Below are 18194 nucleotides of genomic sequence, written 5' to 3' on the forward strand. Positions count from 1 at the left end.
GCCTATATAGTCTGTCTCCGTCTGTGGCCGCACTAACGATAACGGCAGAGAGATGTGAATACGCAAAATGCGATCTGTCCCGCTCTTACGCGTATTGGCCTCACCTTTATTACGTCATTGTGTAGGTTTATTTTCGTTACGGAAATTCTTGATTCGGTAGACGCGCTACTATCTATTCAATAGCTTAAAATTAAAATTTAAAAATGTTACAATTAGTAATTCAAATTATATTTTTTATGAAAATAGCGCATGTAAGATTACTTGATATATTTACACTACATTTTAATTATTGTTCAAATCAAAAGGTCATTTATCTGTGTATATAATACATTTGTCATTAATTTGATACGATAGACGTACAAAGGCAGTTCCAATTAAACGTAAATGTTCGATATAATAACGGTTATCGTTGCGGCACGTCACTATCACTCTGGGTCATTCCTCCCCTCGCAGTTACTCACAATCAGTGCTAGTATACGGGTGACCTTATCTTGTTTTGTTTTTGTATAAAGTGGACGTCGTATTTTGCGTAAGTATTAATTTTTATTTTAATTATTGTTAATAAGTGTTTTATATATTATTTTATGGACTCAAGTAGTTTATTTTATTTGATAGAAATTAATTTACTGGTTCGAAATAAAAAGTGGACATGAACTAAGTGCATTGGTCACATTTTTTATAATCATCATTGCATCTATCTTTTTGAAGAATGAAATTTTATGAAGAATATTTTTTATTGTTCATTATTTAGAATAGAAAAAAGTAATAAATCGCTTATGCGAGTAATTTTTATAGCTTATTTAGGTATAGTCCAGAAATAAATAATTATTTCGGATTGTTTTTATAAATTATAATAATTAATTAATTATTTCTTAAAACATTTTGCCAGATACAAAGATAGATCCATAGATAGAGAGATTGGTCGTTGTTTGTTTTTTTTAAGAACAAAATCTCTGTCAAATGAGCTTTTGGTAAACGCCAAGAAATAGTTATTTTGAATTGAGAACAAACACTGCTTATCCTTACTCTTAATATTCCAATAATATAATATTATTTTATTAGTTTTAAAAAAAGAATAAATATTATCACCACACTTCACTTCCTTCAACTTTCTTTTTAACATTAAATAATAAACTTTTTTAAATTTCAGTATTCTCAAACTATGTGCATCGCTACATAAAGTACTAGGATGTCAGAAAAACCAGAAGTTCGTTTTGAGGAAGCAGAGAGACGCAAGGGTCTGATTCTGACTTTAACCGCTATTCTCTGTTGCACATTATGTTTTGTCGTTCGACATTATACGGCACTTCTTAGTTTAGTGGTTGTTTTGACTGTGTTTTTGTTAAGTGGAGACAGATATCAATGGATTTATATCTGCAAGAAGACTTTCTTTCGGGATTTACTGTGAGTACCAACTATTCTAATATATGAAACATTTTATTCCATAATACATTCATAGCACATAAAACAGGCAACATTCATTAGTACTAAGCGCGGCCTTTAAAAATATAAAATGAAAAAATTATTATAATAATTAATAATAATAATAATTATCAATAATTGCACAACGAAGTAAAAAATAAAATAACCAATAACAATGAAAAATTATACAATTAAGAAACTAAAAAAACAATATAATATTTCTACAATAATTTTATATAAACTAATTAAAATTAAAACAATGGCAAAAAAACATCATGGCTATAATTTTATGATTTTTTTCTGCCTTGCTTGATAATCGAAAACCCTTAAATTATTTCTACCTTTTTTTACTTTGAAAATAATTCAATAGATCTTCCATTTTATATTCTTCTAGTAACACAACTCCAATCATTCACGCGGAATTTACTCAAATTTCATTGTTTCTAAGGATTCTTAGATGTTTTTAAACCACATTGGTGCTGTTTACAATCCACCACATAGCGGTATCCGTAACATTTGTTTATAAAATAAAGATGTTTTAATAAAAAAAGTAGGGATTTATTTAGGGGAGAGAAAGTGCATACAGCCCCGGGGCCTCAAAACGGGAGCCCCACCACAGAAACTGGAAAATAGTTTGTTTAAATTCCGACTTTTTTACCTTTACCTTAAGTACAATCTAAGAGCAGCGTTGGCCTAGTGGGTTCAGCGTGCGACTCTCAAACCTGAGCTCGTAGGTTCGATCCCCGGGTGTGCATCGAGGACTGTGAAGTTCCTTTCTATAGGCGCATTAAACATTTTCTCGAACGGTGAAGGAAAACATCGTGAGGAAACCGACATGGCTTAGACCTAAAAATACGACGGCGTGTGTTAGGCACTGGAGGCTGATCAACTACTTGCCTATTTGATTTATAAATGACGAAACAGATTCAGAAATCTAAAGCTTTTTTTTTACATTTGTACAATCATGATTATAATGATCTTAAATATTGGCATATGGCAGATAGATACTTAAATTCTACTTTAGTTTCAATTATTGATTGAATCTGGACTGAAAATGTCTTTAATTTTATTTGCAAAATAATTTGGGGCCAAGGGGCCTCCATTCCTTCGGTAGAGTTTATCTCTTCTCGAAACAGTTCAGGCTGTTTTCGACCTCCTTCCCATGACTTTGTTGTTGTTCCCTTGAGGTTACTAAAGGGTAATTAGCATTGTAACGCGGTGGTAAAACTTCATTCAATTTAAACCAATAGTATAGGAATTGTAACTAGTTAAAGTATTTCAAGTTCACTCACTCACTGACTGGAAAAAGTCTAAGTCACTTCTAGCAGACATAGTTGACCAAGTATTGAAACAAAAGATTTTATAATTTGGTCCCTATAAGATACAAATTACAAATAGTTAATATTAGATATAGATAGATAGCAAATTAGGTTGTTAGGTTTACTAATAATTGTCTAACGGGCGGGCCGTTTGCCCCCTCTTCTATAAAAACACAATAGATATTCAGAAGTGTCGTAAGAATATTTCAATTAATCTTAACGTTACCCGTGTACCGTTATTTTAGTCTTATGATAGGTACTAAGTCTAGGTCAGTAGATTCCAGGTCTTAGTATCTTTGTGGCAAGTAAATTCTGACACTAATAAATTTTTTTGCATAACCCACCGATAAGAGCTGTATTTTTATTTACATTTATTATCTAATGATCTATTGATAACATTATCTGCGTAAATATTTCACTTGACCTTCAACTCATAACAACAGTTTGTTGTTTCGCTATAACTGTGGATGTCAAACAAACTCTATTTTTTGTCTCGGTTGCACACATTTTTAATTAGTATGTGTTTTTTAATAGAAATAAAAACAATAAAATAAATATAACATTCTAAATATCAGATATTTTTTTCTATACCCATTTCATATATAACTAAAGTTCTTTTTTTTTAAATGAATCTCGCTGATGGCCTTAAGGGCCTTTACAGCTCAGCTCAGTTTGTTTTGGCGAGCGTAGCTCAGCCTGAATTAGCTATTAGTTTTCCCGCGACTAGCACAATGGCGTCTCCTTTGACTCGAACCTCGGCTTGGGCCGTCGCGGAGTGGTCAATCACTTGAAGGGCAGGGCGGAAGCTGACTGGAGTGAGCGAAGTTTAAAAAAGTCACGTGATGTTAATAACCTCCTTTGTGGTCAGGCAGGACAACCTTTAATTCGAAAGCAAAGCATCACTAGATATTTACAGAGCTATTAAAGAATTGCCAGAAAGAAAATCAAAACGGAACAATTTCTATAGGTCTTGGTCTTGTCTATGGTCAAGATTTTGTTTTTATATAATATGTATTATAAAATATAACAAAATTTATTTCACATTTCAAACACCTAAGTTACACTATACCTCTTCTGGCTTTATGAGGAACTGGTATAATAATAACAATCAAAACTTTCGGCCTAGTCAACGCTGTATTTAGTACTAGTGACCCGCCCCAGCTTCGCACGGGTGCAATGCTGATGAAAAGCAGGTTTTTTATTATGTATTGTTATTTCCGTCGCTGGAAAGTTCCGATAATATACGCGTTCGATCGCTGCTAAATAAGCTGTAATGGGCTGTATAGATCTATATAGTCTATCTATATATCTGTATAGAACAATGTATTCAAGGTATTTAATTGGTTAAGGATTAATGCTGTATTGGTTAAAATCGCTTCGAAAATTAGCCATTATTTGTCGTAAAAAGTAAATGACAAAAAAAGTTATTGTGGGTTATCCATAAGAGATAGACATATACCATCACGGACTTTTCTGTAGACCTTTTCAATGTGTACAATACTTAGTACATTATTTTGATAAAACTCGAAAGGACTAGGAATAGGGACAGAGAAAGCGACTTTGTTTTATACTATGTACTGATATAATAAATATAACATGAAAGGCACGCTTAATATTTATTACTGACCAATCAAAAATTAAACATAATAATCTGTGTATGTGTGTGTTAAGTATTGTCTTTTTTATGATATTCATAGCATCAATCAAAAGAAAAGGTGTTTTCTTTAAATGTGTGTGTTTTTAAGTGTAGATTTTAACAGTTTGTTCTTCCTTGAAGTTTAGCTCTCATTTAAAGAATCGAAAGCGGAAGTCGAAATTGATAATGTATAAAATGGCCATAGTAAAAAAACAATTTTTGTGTCTACTTTCGGTTCGTTTGCAAATTGCAACTAACTATACTATAGTTGAAAAATGTAACGTGAGAAAGCGTTATCTTTCTATACTACTTGGTGCAAAGTTCAAGAGTGTCACATCTCTTAACAGCTCATTGTGTCCTGGTATCGTGCAGTCCAAAGTCCCCTTTGTTGAATGCACACGAAGTTTGTTTTTTTTAAGAAAAGATTTTTTGGAGGTTTAAAAAAAGTTTTTTGTCAAATTAATAAAGATTTATATTAAACTTATAAATTAAAATGTATAATTAAAATATACTGTTTTTAAAGAACACACACATTTAGATAGTGGAAAATGATTAATTTATATTTGTTTTTGAAGGTTTCACTTCTACCATGTGTGAATTGCACAAATGTTTTTTTTTTAATTTTTCTAATCTATTTTTGACTCTCTTGTGTTTGTTATTCATAAGTTTTTTAAATCTGTAAATTTCACAAAACATTCATTGCTGCATTAAGCAGATGAAACAACTTATTTATAAGTTCGTAATAATTAAATAAAAAAAATCAATATTATAAAAGAAAACATACACATAGCCCAGCACAGATTGCACTGTTAAACAAAATACACCAAAACGAAAAACGAAAACAAAAAACAAATTATGTAGGTACATATTTATTATATTTTAAATAAATAACTAAATTAAAGTCAGTTTCCGCTTCTCAAAATGTCTCCTCACATTCATTCTCCTTGGTAAGGTGGAAAATGTCAATCATTTAAATTTGTGTTGTAAGCTAAAACCCAAAACATTGGACAAATACACAGATAATATATATATATATATATACCTAATATAATTCCATATTTCAATAACCTCATTTTAATGCTATTTATTATTATTGAACTGCGAAGATTGATTTATAGGATTCGTAAAAAAGTTCGTGCGTTCAAAATACTCATTGCACATATCCGAGGTGAAACTTCTTTGTAAATTAATTATTATTAAGGTAATTTGCCCTAAAAGATGATCATGTACCAGTATAAAATCACTGCATGTTTTAGTATAAGTATCTATATTTAAACTGTTTACTCACTGTATACGTGCTAATGATAACATTAATAAATTAAATTAAAATTACTGCACAAGACGTTATGCGACAGAATTGCCATTTAAAGATTTTAATATGTAACTACTAAACGAATACATCAACTAATGGCGTGTATATTATTTCTCCAACTCCCGCACTTTTTTTTTATTTTTTTTATTCTTTATTACTCAATATGTCATATGGAACATGGTGTAGTGGTTGCAGCTCCTTACAAGCATTGTGTAAAAAAAAAACTTGGCGATTAAAAAGAGTGGCGGAGAGTTTATTGCCAGTTCTTCTCTTCCGTTCTACGCCCTTGATTTGAGAACTGGCAGTAAATGTAAAATTAAATTCATTTAATATTTCTTTTTTTGACGTTCATAAGTGTACATTGTTACCTACATGAATAAATAAATTTTGAATTTGAATTTGAATTTCTCTCTTAATCGTTCTCACTATAGCTCTCTCCCACTTCTCGCTCCATGGCACTGATATCTTACTCTCTCTCTCGATCTTTCTCACTTGCAAGCTTGGTCCTTCCTCAATCGGTCTCAATTACTCTCTACCCTTTCTTCGACAAAAACGCTGCACATCTTCGTGGCGCTTATTATTGCGTTTCATCCGTAAAAAAAAATATCCTCATGCGCCTAAATAAGTTTCATTTTAAAAATCCTATCTAATCTTTTTATACTATATAGGTCTGTTTGACTCTAGAATACTTTCTAGAGTGAAAAAAAATATATTAAAATTATGGCTAAGCTATGGAATGTTCGGACAAAAATCGTCAGATCAAAGGTTGTTCCTAATAGAGCAATCATTCAATAGACCCAACACCTATTGCTTGCTGCGATCCTGGTATAATGAATAACGTCCGGCAATGGAATTTTTACAACCTTGGTAGGGGGCTATGTGACGTAACAGTATACGCAGCTAGAAATACCGGGGGAACAGTAATCTTTAGGAGATTGATAAATGTTCTGTAAACAGGGACAGTCGACGAATAATACTGTAAAAAACCACTCAACAAAAATCATTTAAACATCATTCTTGTTACAGTTTTGTAGGCATAATATCAAAGGCCATGTGTTGTTTCGTATCTATTTCAATAATATATTAATAGAACAAGTATACATACAGAATTATATATTTCACCAATCAGTTACAATGTATGCATAGTAATTAGTTTCGTAATGCTTTGAAGTTTCCCTTTGAGACTCCATTGACAAGGTTAATTGTGTTTTATTAGAAGCCATTGTGGTGTGATAGAGCATGGCCTAGCAACTTCAGCGCGTGACTCTCATCTCTGAGGTCGTAGATTCGATCCCTGCACCAATGGACTTCCTTTCTAGCGTCTTTAACATTCGCTCGAACGGTGTAGGAAAACATAGCGAGAAAAATCGGCTTGCTAACTAGTCGATGGCGTGTGTCAGACAGAAGAGGCCGATCATCTACTTGCCTATGACGAAGGATCATGAAACAGATTCAGACCTATATACTCTCGAATTTTTAAATCGAATATATAAAATTTTCATGTCACAATGCTCCCATATCCCCCGAAACCGCTCGACCGATTCCTATGAATTTTTTAACGCATATTCTGTAAATCTGAGAATCGGCTACAGTCTATCTTTCAAACCCCTGAGTGGTGAGGGGTCCACCTCAAAATTTATTTTTTATTCTGTAGACGTTTTTTACATACAACCCTTAATATTTATCTACCTTCTACAATCAACCCCTATTTTTTATTTGTTAGTTGAGAACTTATAACTTGAACTCCGAGGAAGAGGAGAGAAGAAAAATCACAGAAAATCCTAAAAAGTTTTCATTCCAAAAAATACAGTCTCTGTGGTATGTACTAAAAATAGTGTGGTAATAAATACTTCAATTACATGAAGAAGAAATGAAGTTCGCGGGGGCAGAAAGGCTTTGAGGTCTCTAAAAAACGTGAAGTGTTGTCCTAGAACAAGGTCACATTTTATTTGTCAAGCGTAACGCACGGGAGTAACGCTAGATGAATACGAAATCTTTATCCTTCAATTGAGGCGCAATTTGATACAGATTTATCGAAATAGAAACGTATTTATATACCAAATGTTCATGTATATTTATTCATATACAGTCAAATCTGTTTACAACGACACCGTTTAGAACAACATACCGATTATATTGATATGATATAGGTCCCGGCTGAATACTATTAAGTATAAGTTTTTAATAACAACATCATCGGTTTTTAGGACTCAGTATGAGTAGTCCTATCGATGTTGTTCTTCAGATTTTATTGTATTACACCCAAACCCAACCTAGCTCAATCCATTTTTGACTATCTGAGATGGAGAACTTAATCCAAATACTGATAAAAGTGTGCCAATAACTAATCGACAGCTTGATATTAGTTGGAGATCGATCGACTGTCACGGTCTGATTTATGTTTGTGTATTATGATGATCTAATCTTAGATTGCTTTGCACAATTGTTGTCCCACTCACTTGTTTAATGCTCAAGAAGTTTGCAGGTACCTGCATCAAGGCTATATTGAAAAATCTTATGGGAAGGCATAATTTTACGTATTTTTTTTCACCTTATTGAGTTTGTCTATGATTATTGTCTGCGCAGGGGATTCTGTTTTTTTTTCTTTCTGGGGAAAGGTTGGCGATCATCATTGCTACTTTAATTTTGAATGCCTGACCTAACATAAGATTAATCGAACTGCGTCTGCTGCGCCTCCGACTTGCCATTTTGCCAGTGATATCGCAGCCCATGGACACTCAATGTAAGAAGGCTCGCCAGAGCGTAACCGGCCTATAAAGGACCCTAAGTAGTTTTGCTTAGTGCCCGCTCTTAAAATATTGTGGAGAGTTGCTCCTCCTAAAGATTCTCGATCTTTCGAGGGCCCAAGTGTGGAGAAACATTGGAAATTATACCACGATAGTTCTACTATTGTAAATGTAGACAGTATGGTTTATAATATAGTTGGTTTTTATGGTTCATTAGTGGTTTATAAGGTAAACTGCGGTCAAGTATATGTTACGTGAAATTTAATCTGTAATTATAAACTGGCTGATGCTTCTGCGGCTAAGAAGTATGGCATATTTATTCATAAGTGGATAAAGTGAGAGCAATTTAAATAAGTGATTTTTATAAATAACTAGCGTTGACAGACGTTGTCCTGTCATAACTATGATTATTGATTTCGAATTGGTATAAACTAACAAAAAAAAATATTCCGGAAACAATGTGTTTATTATTCTAAGGCTGTATGATATACAAAATTTTTTGTTTGATTGTCTGGGACGTATATAAATAGTTTTGTTGGTATTCCGACATAGAAATATGCAACATATAACCATACCTGTCCATGTGAAAAAAAACATGGATTTTCAAGATCAATGCTTCAAACCGTTAGTGACTGTAATTATTTTATATGTATATTATCAATATAATAACTTCGATCGGAGCATTTGTTGTTTTTTTTATAGATCAGGGAGAAAACGGGCAGGAGGGTCACCTGATGTTAAGCGTTACCGCCGCCCATGGACACTCTCAATGCCAAAAGGGCTCGCGAGTGCGTTGCCAGCCTTTTAAGAATAGTTTATTAGTACATATTTTAAACGATATTCATTTTTTACGTCCTCTTTGACCGTCCTCTTTGATGCCGTAATCAGGGGAAATAGTATTCATTTTCACAATTATATACATTTCTTAAGGTTTTATCAACAGGGCTTTTTACGAGTACTTTTCTTTTTGTCGAAAACAATTGAAAATCACGAAAGAAATATTTTTCAACGAATGGTATTTATTTTCAGAGGTCTCCGAGTTCTCTTAGCCACGATGTTTCGCATTTGGCTATGGGAGCGCAATGGCACAACTGTGGTTACCAGGTGGGAGGAAGTGGCCAAGATGACACCAGACAAACCGGCATTTATCATGGCTGACAGATCTTTGACGTTTAGAGAGGTATGAGAGGTAGACCAAAAACTTAAACCTGAATATGATGATCAAAACAGCAGGAGCAGGCGGGTCACTTAAAGTATACCGCCGCCCATGGACAACATCAGGTTTATTCACTTTCGAGAGGCTTGATCCCTTGGGGTTGCATAGAGATGTGGGATCTCCCTGCATCTTCTACTGCATTTAAATAGGCACTAGGCCAAATCTTCTTATACTAATATAGATGATTATTCACAGGGTGATGAACTTAGCAACCGAATGGCATGGTACTTCAAACGCCAAGGGTTCAAGCGTGGTGAAGTGATCGCACTGTTTATGGAGACACAACCAGAATATGTCTTTCTCTGGCTTGGTCTGGCGAAATTAAGAGTTACAACTGCATTGGTGAACACCAATTTGAGGGGATCTCAGCTGATCTACTGTTTGCGAATAGCTGGATGTAAGGCTGTGATCTTCGGTGCTGAGATGGCTGAAGGTAAGCTAAGGGAGTAGGATTGACGTTGAGAGACTTTTGATCAAGCAAGAACGATGTCTCTTCTTGCTAGTTCTGTAATCGTAACGATAGTAATAATGACATGATTAAATACGCCGTCGACTTTTGGGTCTAAGGAAAGCCAGCTTTCCTACCCTGTTCAAGCGAATGTTAAATATGCTATGTGCGAAAGAAAGTCCATTGGTGCACAGCCGGAGATCGAACCTACGACTTTTGGGATGAGAGTAGCACGTTTTAGCCTCTAGGCCAATACTACTGTACTAGTATATAGTAGTAAACATTAATAAAGTCTCGATTATATTACTTTTCAGCAATAAAATCTATCCAGAACGAAATACCAGACATACCGTTATTCCAATTCAACCCGCCAGGGGAAGAGTCTGCTCCAATACTCCAGGACACAATTCCTCTATCTACTGAGCTGACTGAAATGTCTTCCGAGTCCTACAGGGACCCTGAACCAGCCAAACCCAGGGATACATTGCTATACATCTACACGAGTGGCACTACTGGGTTCCCGAAGGCAGCCATCATAACGAACATAAGGTAAAAACGCAGAGAAAAGTTTTCAGAATATTTATCTGCCAAAAGGCCGGCAACGTTTCAACCTTCTAATGGGTGTCCATGGGCGTCGGGATTACTTAACACGAGGTGAACTGCTCGTTTGTCTGATGTACGTGATACCGTTAATAATTCGTATGTTTTTAATTCGGTACATCCTGATTATACGGTGTAGATTTAAAAATATTTATCCATCACACATACTCGTATATTCAGTAATTACAATATTCATAACCTACGTATGTATACTAATAATTAAAATATTAATTAATAGATAAATAGAAAATTAAAACTAATTTAAGAAGTTTGGTCCCTGTGGCATTTAAGGACTAGTTCTGTAGTCACCGATACCAACCCTACCGCCCGAGAGTCTCTAAGAAAAAGGACATAAAATGAAAGTTGAAGGAAAGAATCTTATTTTTTTTATTAAGCCGTTAATTTTCAACCTTCTGCGCGAAAGGTTTCGTGCTTGTTCGAGGGAGGTGGGACGACGCTAATGTGTCCACATACGTAGCATCCTATACCAAATCCCGTCCCATCCTCCAAGGAAGGCAAAATATCCCATCCGACCGGCTAGAGAAGATGGCAAGTCATCTTCTCTAGCGATTCCTATTGGCAGGAAATGTTTAACAGATTTAACGGTAATAATTTAAGGTTAATGAACCAATCGATTAATGATTATAGGCTAATGATAAGCCTAGAATCCTATTTATCTTATAGATTGATTGTTTGATCGTAATAATGTAAAATGCGCAAATACTTGGTAGTGCATTACCATAACTACATTGGTACTATTACTTTGTAAACATTTAAAGTTTAAATTTATTCATACTCTGTTTTTAATAACAGGGGGCAAACGGGCAGGAGGCTCACCTGATTACTTAATTTACTTCATGGGGGCACTTGTCCCCATGGACACTAACATTGCCAGAGGGCATTATATAATTAATTGACGTTTGTAAGTAAATTTTTACCGAACTCTTGGGAGTATATTTAGAAATTAGTTTTTTTATAACAGTGGGCAACCTGAACAAATAGGCTCACATGATTAAGTGACACCGTCCATGGACAGCTCACATTGCAGGTTTATATTTAATTGACGTTTGTTTATAAGTAAGTTCACAACAACTCATAATATCCTACAGATACCTCCTAATACCACTAGGAGTGCATAACTCAGGGCAGCTCTCTTCGTCTGATATTGTGTACGACCCCCTACCACTACATCACACTGCAGGCGGCGTTCTCGGCGCCGGTCAATGTATCGTTTTGGGCTGTACCGTGGTACTGAGGAGGAAGTTCTCAGCTAGTAACTATTGGAAGGATGTGGCGAATTATAAATGCACGGTAATGCTTTTGTGTAAAAATAATAATAATAATAGCCTTTACTCGAGTAGGTACTATACCAAACTATAACAACATTTGTCCCTGTATTTTATGTTTTACACTAGATTCCGACCTCAGTATGTATATTTATTATTTTTATCTTTTACTTTTAGTTATTATTCATTATTAATTTTTAGTTATTATTATTTTGTTTAATTTGTGATCTTTTTTTTAGTTTTTTCCTTTGCTTTTGCTTAAGTTCTAATGTAATTGATGTGTATGTGTAAGTGTGTTAAATTTGTGGTGTCATATTTTCTTGTATTTTTAGGCATATACATTGTTGTAGAATATATATATATGTAAATAAATAACTTAACTGTTCGTATATAATGACATTTATATACGTATTTTATATGTCTGAGTCTGTTTTTTTTCAATCAATCTGACTGTACTCTTTGCAAATATACTATTTATTATATTATACCTAAGTTGTAAACTTTCAGGCCGCGCAATATATTGGTGAAATATGCCGGTACCTACTCACTGTACCACCGTCAGCGTATGACACAGCTCATAGTGCGAAGGTGTTGATTGGAAATGGGCTCCGACCTCAAATATGGGAAGAGTTCGTCAAGAGATTCAATATTGAACGCGTTCTGGAGTTCTACGGCGCTACTGAGGGAAACAGCAATCTTGGTAAGAGAATTGGCGACTTTTATAACCTATAAAACGGAGAATATTGATTAGTTTTAAAATCTTTATATTCTACTAGCAGACTCGGCCAAGCGTTGCTGTGGCTAAGGTTTTTGTTATATTACATAGTAGTCCTATTCAATGGAAACGGTAGGAGAACTTATGTGAAAGGGAGATAGCTTATGTGAAACGTTGGTACTTCAAACACAGCGCCATCTAGAATTCTATCAAATAATAAACAAATATTTGCATTAAAATAATATTACGCGTATAAATTGAGATGTAAGCTATCCTATCTTTTAAGTTAGATCAAACTGCACACGGTGTGCAAATTTGATTGATATCGGTTCGGTAGTTTAGGAGTCTATCGAGGACAAACAAGATGACACGTAATTTATATATACATATTAAGATAATATGTATTACAAACAAACCTCGAAGCGGGTAAATCCCTTGATTTTACAAGACACAATTTGATTGGCTATTTGACAGAAAAAACATAGTATTTATTATTTAGTACGTGTGTTTGTTATTAAACTGATTAAATTTGTGTGTTAATTAAATTCCGGCCCAATATATTGTAGTAATACAACAGAATAATAAATTTTTGTATACATCTATGACGATGCTAGTCCTAGAGGTGTGAACTATGTTACAACCATAATATATCTTTCATGATTAAAATTAAATACACTGAAAATATAACCAGAGATAGAACACATCCTACATTTTACAAAAAAAAGCTTAAAAAATTAACAGAAAGGAATATACAAACAAAAAGTAGATCTAAAAAGTTTCAAACACCACTAATTTTTTTTAATTACGACTTAAAATATATATGTTTAATTTACAGTGAATTTGGACTCAAAAGTTGGAGCCATCGGATTTCTGAGTCGCACGGTTTCATCAATTTATCCTTTAACATTAGTCAAGTAAGTTTATTCCGTTTTCCAAAAAATATTTCTTCTGTTTCACAATATATTCCAAATAAGCTATTCATTACTTATTGTTGGGATAAACAGTATTTTTTGCGTTTCACGGCTGTCAGATAGCGCTATTCGTCATGAAACGCGAAGTACTTTATTCGGAACTTTTATCTTTCGAATAATTTATGTGTTGCATAGCTATTTTGTACTTTATCCATACATTGTGAAACAGGCCCTACTAATTAATAAATAAGTCCAGATTTTAATGAATGTATCGTACATTTATGAAAACCAAGATTTAAGGAGGAAAGATGCTAAATTAAATGTTTATAAATTACTGACATAGTATTCGTATCCGAAAAATCAGAAAAAACTTATCAATAAATCGTGAACAATGGAAGCTTAGTTTTGCAATGGATTTCAAACTAGGAACTACACATTTTCCAGCATTATATAATCGTTAAATGGAAAGAAATAGTATATAAGTATTATTCAATATTACAACGTCATACTTGCTTTATCATTTTTTTAGAGAATCAAGTATCAAACAAGTTCTATATATAAATTCAATACAAAGTGTGTTAGCTCAACGCTTTGCACGTGTGATTTTTTACAAGTCTCGATTATTTCTAAATTTTAAGTAACTTATACTAAAGTGTCGAAGGATGTTCATTAAGCCGAGCAAGAACAAAAACCGAAAAAACTAAACCAACAACAGAGGTCGCTGTTAACAGTAATTTTATTGAATGAACAACAAGTTGGTAATGGAATAATTTCCTTGAATGACGTAACATGAAGTTTCATTTGTTTTATTTTTGATAAATTTAAGGTGCGACGAAATTACGGGTGAAATACTGCGAGATGAGAACGGAAATTGTATCACGTGTGGACCTCATGAACCCGGTTGGTATTATTTAGTGTTGTTAGTTGGTTTCTGATGAAAGCCTGCTGCGGAGAAAAACATTTTAATGGTTACTTTTTAGTAATAGCCAAAGTTAGTTTTAGTTACTGAAATATTTAAAAAATATTATTAAACATATTGATAGCGGAAAAGGAATGTTTAAAAACTACTTTAATTTGATGTTAATATAATTATTTTATGACTCTGTTTTTATCTATATTATATTTTGTTGTGTTGTAATCTGTGTTTAGTGTGTTTGGTTCTGTGGAATACTAATATAATAAATAAACACAGCTCAATCTAAATATACAAAATCAGGCAGGTCATTCAGGTCCTAAGGAAAAAGTATTCTCAAAAAGACTAACTAGGTTTTTAAAAAAAATAATTTGCCATGCCCCTGGTAGGTACAAATTGCCTTAAACTTTTGGCTCTTTATAGGTCTGCTCTTAGGAAAAATAGAGCCTAAAAAAGCGATACTAACATTCGCCGGTTACGCGGACAAGACCGCGTCGGAGAAGAAGATGGTAAGAGATGTAAGAGTGAAGGGAGACTGTTACTTTAACACAGGAGATATTCTTGTGATGGACCATTTTGGATACTTTTATTTCAAGGATCGGACTGGAGATACTTTTAGGTAAGCTTTTTTAAAATGCGAAAGTTTTAAGTTTCGTGTTAGTACCTACTTCTAAGATGAAACATTGTGAGAAAACGCATGTCTCAATGTCAACCCATGACATATGTCAGCGGATCAAACGCAGATCAACTACAGTGCCTTTTCTTGGTCGGTGGCTGAAATTGGTTATACCGTCGCCATTTTGAAATGTCAGACTGACATTGACAGTTCCTTGTAATAAAAACCCAACTTAAAAGTTTTAATTATCAAACGGTTCTGAATGCTAGCTATCTTAAAATCTATTATATTAATAGTACAGGTAACAAACCTATAATAATATATATAAATTATAATATTAAATTATGTTTAATATTTTCCTTTTATGTAATGCAACGAAGTGTTAATAAATAAATAAAAATACTAATATCCATGACAGCAACGCACTTTCCGACCAAGAAAAGTTAATGGCACTGTATTTGTCTATTAAATAATGTCAAGAAACGGATACAATCCGAGACCAAGAATCGCCTCCCTTCTTTAGGAATCCCTAGGGGATGGTTAAAGGTTTAATACCATATAGGGTAGTGCCACTGAATTATCATTATTTTTTTAATTTGATATAAAAATATCGTACTGATACTGATTTAGTTTTTACTGTTTGAAGATGGCGAGGGGAAAATGTATCAACAGCTGAAGTGGAAGGGGTAATCAGTAACTTAATCGGCCTGAAAGACGCTGTTGTCTATGGAGTTACTGTAAGTGTTACGATTATATAGAGAATTTACAACAGCAGCTCCTCATTGACTTGCCACTCTTCTTGATTCGCTTTCTTTAGGAGCTATAATATGTATATATAAATTTATATATATATATGTATATATAAATATAAATTTCCCATCATGTTTGTAAATTTTCCTGTGTTCTGAACCAATTTGGACCGTAATCCTTCAAGAAACTAGTGAGCCAATTATTATTTTTGCCATCTCCCCCCTGTTCTATAAAAAAAATGCGTGCAAACAAAGTACACATGTCAGGAGTGAAACTTGTTTGTTAATTAATTATGGCAAAGGTAAATGTCCCAATAAATGATCACCAGTAATGATCATTCCATGTATTTGAATATCCTATACTCACACTGTTTACACATAAATAAAAATCTGCGTTTACTGCACAAGCCGTTATGGAATTACCATTTTAATTTCTAATATGTAACTAAACGAATATATCGACCAATAGCGTGTATTTTTTCTCGATCTCCCTTTTCACACTCTCTCTTTTCAGCGACAGAAAAGCTGCACATCTTAGTGACGTCTCCGTAAAAAAATAACCGTCATACGCCTAAAGAAGTTTCACTCCAAAAAATCACATTAGGTACATCATTTTCATTATTATTTTTTACTTTTTCTTCAGATACCGAACATCGAAGGCCGTGCTGGTATGGTAGCAATAGCGGATCCAGAAAAGAAGTTAGACCTGGAATCTCTCGCGTCCGGCATCAAGACATCTCTCCCAGTTTACGCCAGACCGTTATTTTTACGGATACTTCCAGCACCTCCATTGACAGCGACGTTTAAGCTCAAGAAGAAGGAGTTGGTTGAGCAGGCATTTAGTTTAGGAACTGATCCTGTATATTTTCTGGATCAGAAGACTGGGAAGTATGTGCCGATGACCCAAAAGATGTATGATGATATAATGCAAGGTAATATTAGGCTGTGATTATTGGGAGATATATAAATTAATTATTCTCATGTATATGTAAATCAATGTTTTTGACATTCGAGAGATTAGCCCTTAGTTTGGACTACCTAAGTTTCAAAAATATAATATTATTTAAATAGCAGCATTCTGTATAAATGTAGAGTTTAAATTCGTCTCAAATAGAGAATAAGTATAATTGTAAATGGACGATAAAAAAATATTTTTAATAAAAAATACATGAAGAAAGATTTATTTAACGAAATTACTAGTCTCGTATTAATGTGTTTCATTTTTTTGAGTCTACCCACAAAAAAAAACAATATTGAGTCGGGAATTTAACGCTTGTGAACCTGCTGTGTCACAAAGTGCGTAGGAAAACAATATTAATGGCTGGAAATTCCATATCTCCATAAAATATTTAATTGCTCAAAAACGAGTGTAAGCATATTATAATATGTATTATTAGAAATTGTAAGCTTATAAGATTTTTATATTTATATTTGAGTTTGATTACAAACATCATATCTGAAAAATATGTTATTTAAAATATGTGATTATTCTTTATCTATTGTGTTCTACATTTTACATATTATGTACGTATTTTTTTTAAATAGAAAAAAGCATTAAAATTTATGTCTTTAAAACTTTACATTTTAATTAAATATATAACAATAAAAGGGGGTAAATTTGTCGAATCACGGCTCGGCTACAACCTAATCTGATCACAAATGTTACTAAGAATAAGATATTTAAAAAAACCTAACCTAGCGTAATTCATTGGGACCTGAGACAATATCATCCATGTCGTATCATATCATATCATATCATCAGTTTATAAACATTGTAAGGGGTCCAAAGACATGCACCTTCTTAATATTACTGGGGTACAACAAAGAAGTCGTAAAGAACGATAGAAAGTTATAACTGTTTTAAGTTGAAGCCTTGATTCGATAAATTTACCGGAAAAGCGTTATATTATTATATTTAACGGACAAATATATATGAAAATATTTACTAAACATTTTTAGGTTACGGTTAAAATGTTGGGGTCTGTGGTATAAATAAAATAGTAATAATTGAGGTCGAAGTTGTCAGTTTCTTTAGTGTAGATAAAATCCCTACACAGTGATTTTTCGAAATATATAGATTTCAAAGAGAAATTGCTATCTAAAAAGTTTTTAAATTATATTTATTGATTTTCTTTATACATTTTAAATATATATAGCTTATCATCCAAGCCTGTTCACAATGTACTTTTGTATAGACACCGGCAAACATCTTGCGTAAAATATGTCCTTGCCTGCGCAGAAGCGATTTTAGGTATGAGGGGAGGGGTAGGGGGGGAAAGTGACGTGTCGATTGCGTGATTGGTA

At 33.4% G+C, this 18194-nt stretch overlaps 1 protein-coding gene across 2 annotated transcripts; it reads left to right on the top strand.

Moving 5' to 3' along the window:
- The first annotated feature begins 417 nt into the window (after positions 1-417).
- LOC110999483 (long-chain fatty acid transport protein 1) lies at positions 418-17108 on the top strand. 2 transcript variants are annotated; one of them, XM_045632666.1, is made up of 12 exons: positions 418-529; positions 1151-1404; positions 9466-9616; positions 9848-10085; positions 10415-10649; positions 11810-12011; positions 12494-12686; positions 13537-13615; positions 14439-14512; positions 14949-15144; positions 15788-15878; positions 16534-17107. In XM_045632666.1, the coding sequence occupies exons 2-12, from the start codon at positions 1190-1192 to the stop codon at positions 16837-16839; spliced, it is 1980 nt and encodes a 659-aa protein (XP_045488622.1). In that variant the 5' UTR covers positions 418-529; positions 1151-1189; the 3' UTR covers positions 16840-17107. The 2 variants fall into 2 exon arrangements, with proteins under 2 accessions (XP_045488622.1, XP_045488621.1); XM_045632665.1 differs by having other exon boundaries at positions 445-533; positions 16534-17108.
- The last annotated feature ends 1086 nt before the right edge of the window (positions 17109-18194 follow it).

Source organism: Pieris rapae, chromosome 20 (assembly GCF_905147795.1).
Source record: "Pieris rapae chromosome 20, ilPieRapa1.1, whole genome shotgun sequence".
Classification (NCBI taxonomy): domain Eukaryota; kingdom Metazoa; phylum Arthropoda; class Insecta; order Lepidoptera; family Pieridae; genus Pieris; species Pieris rapae.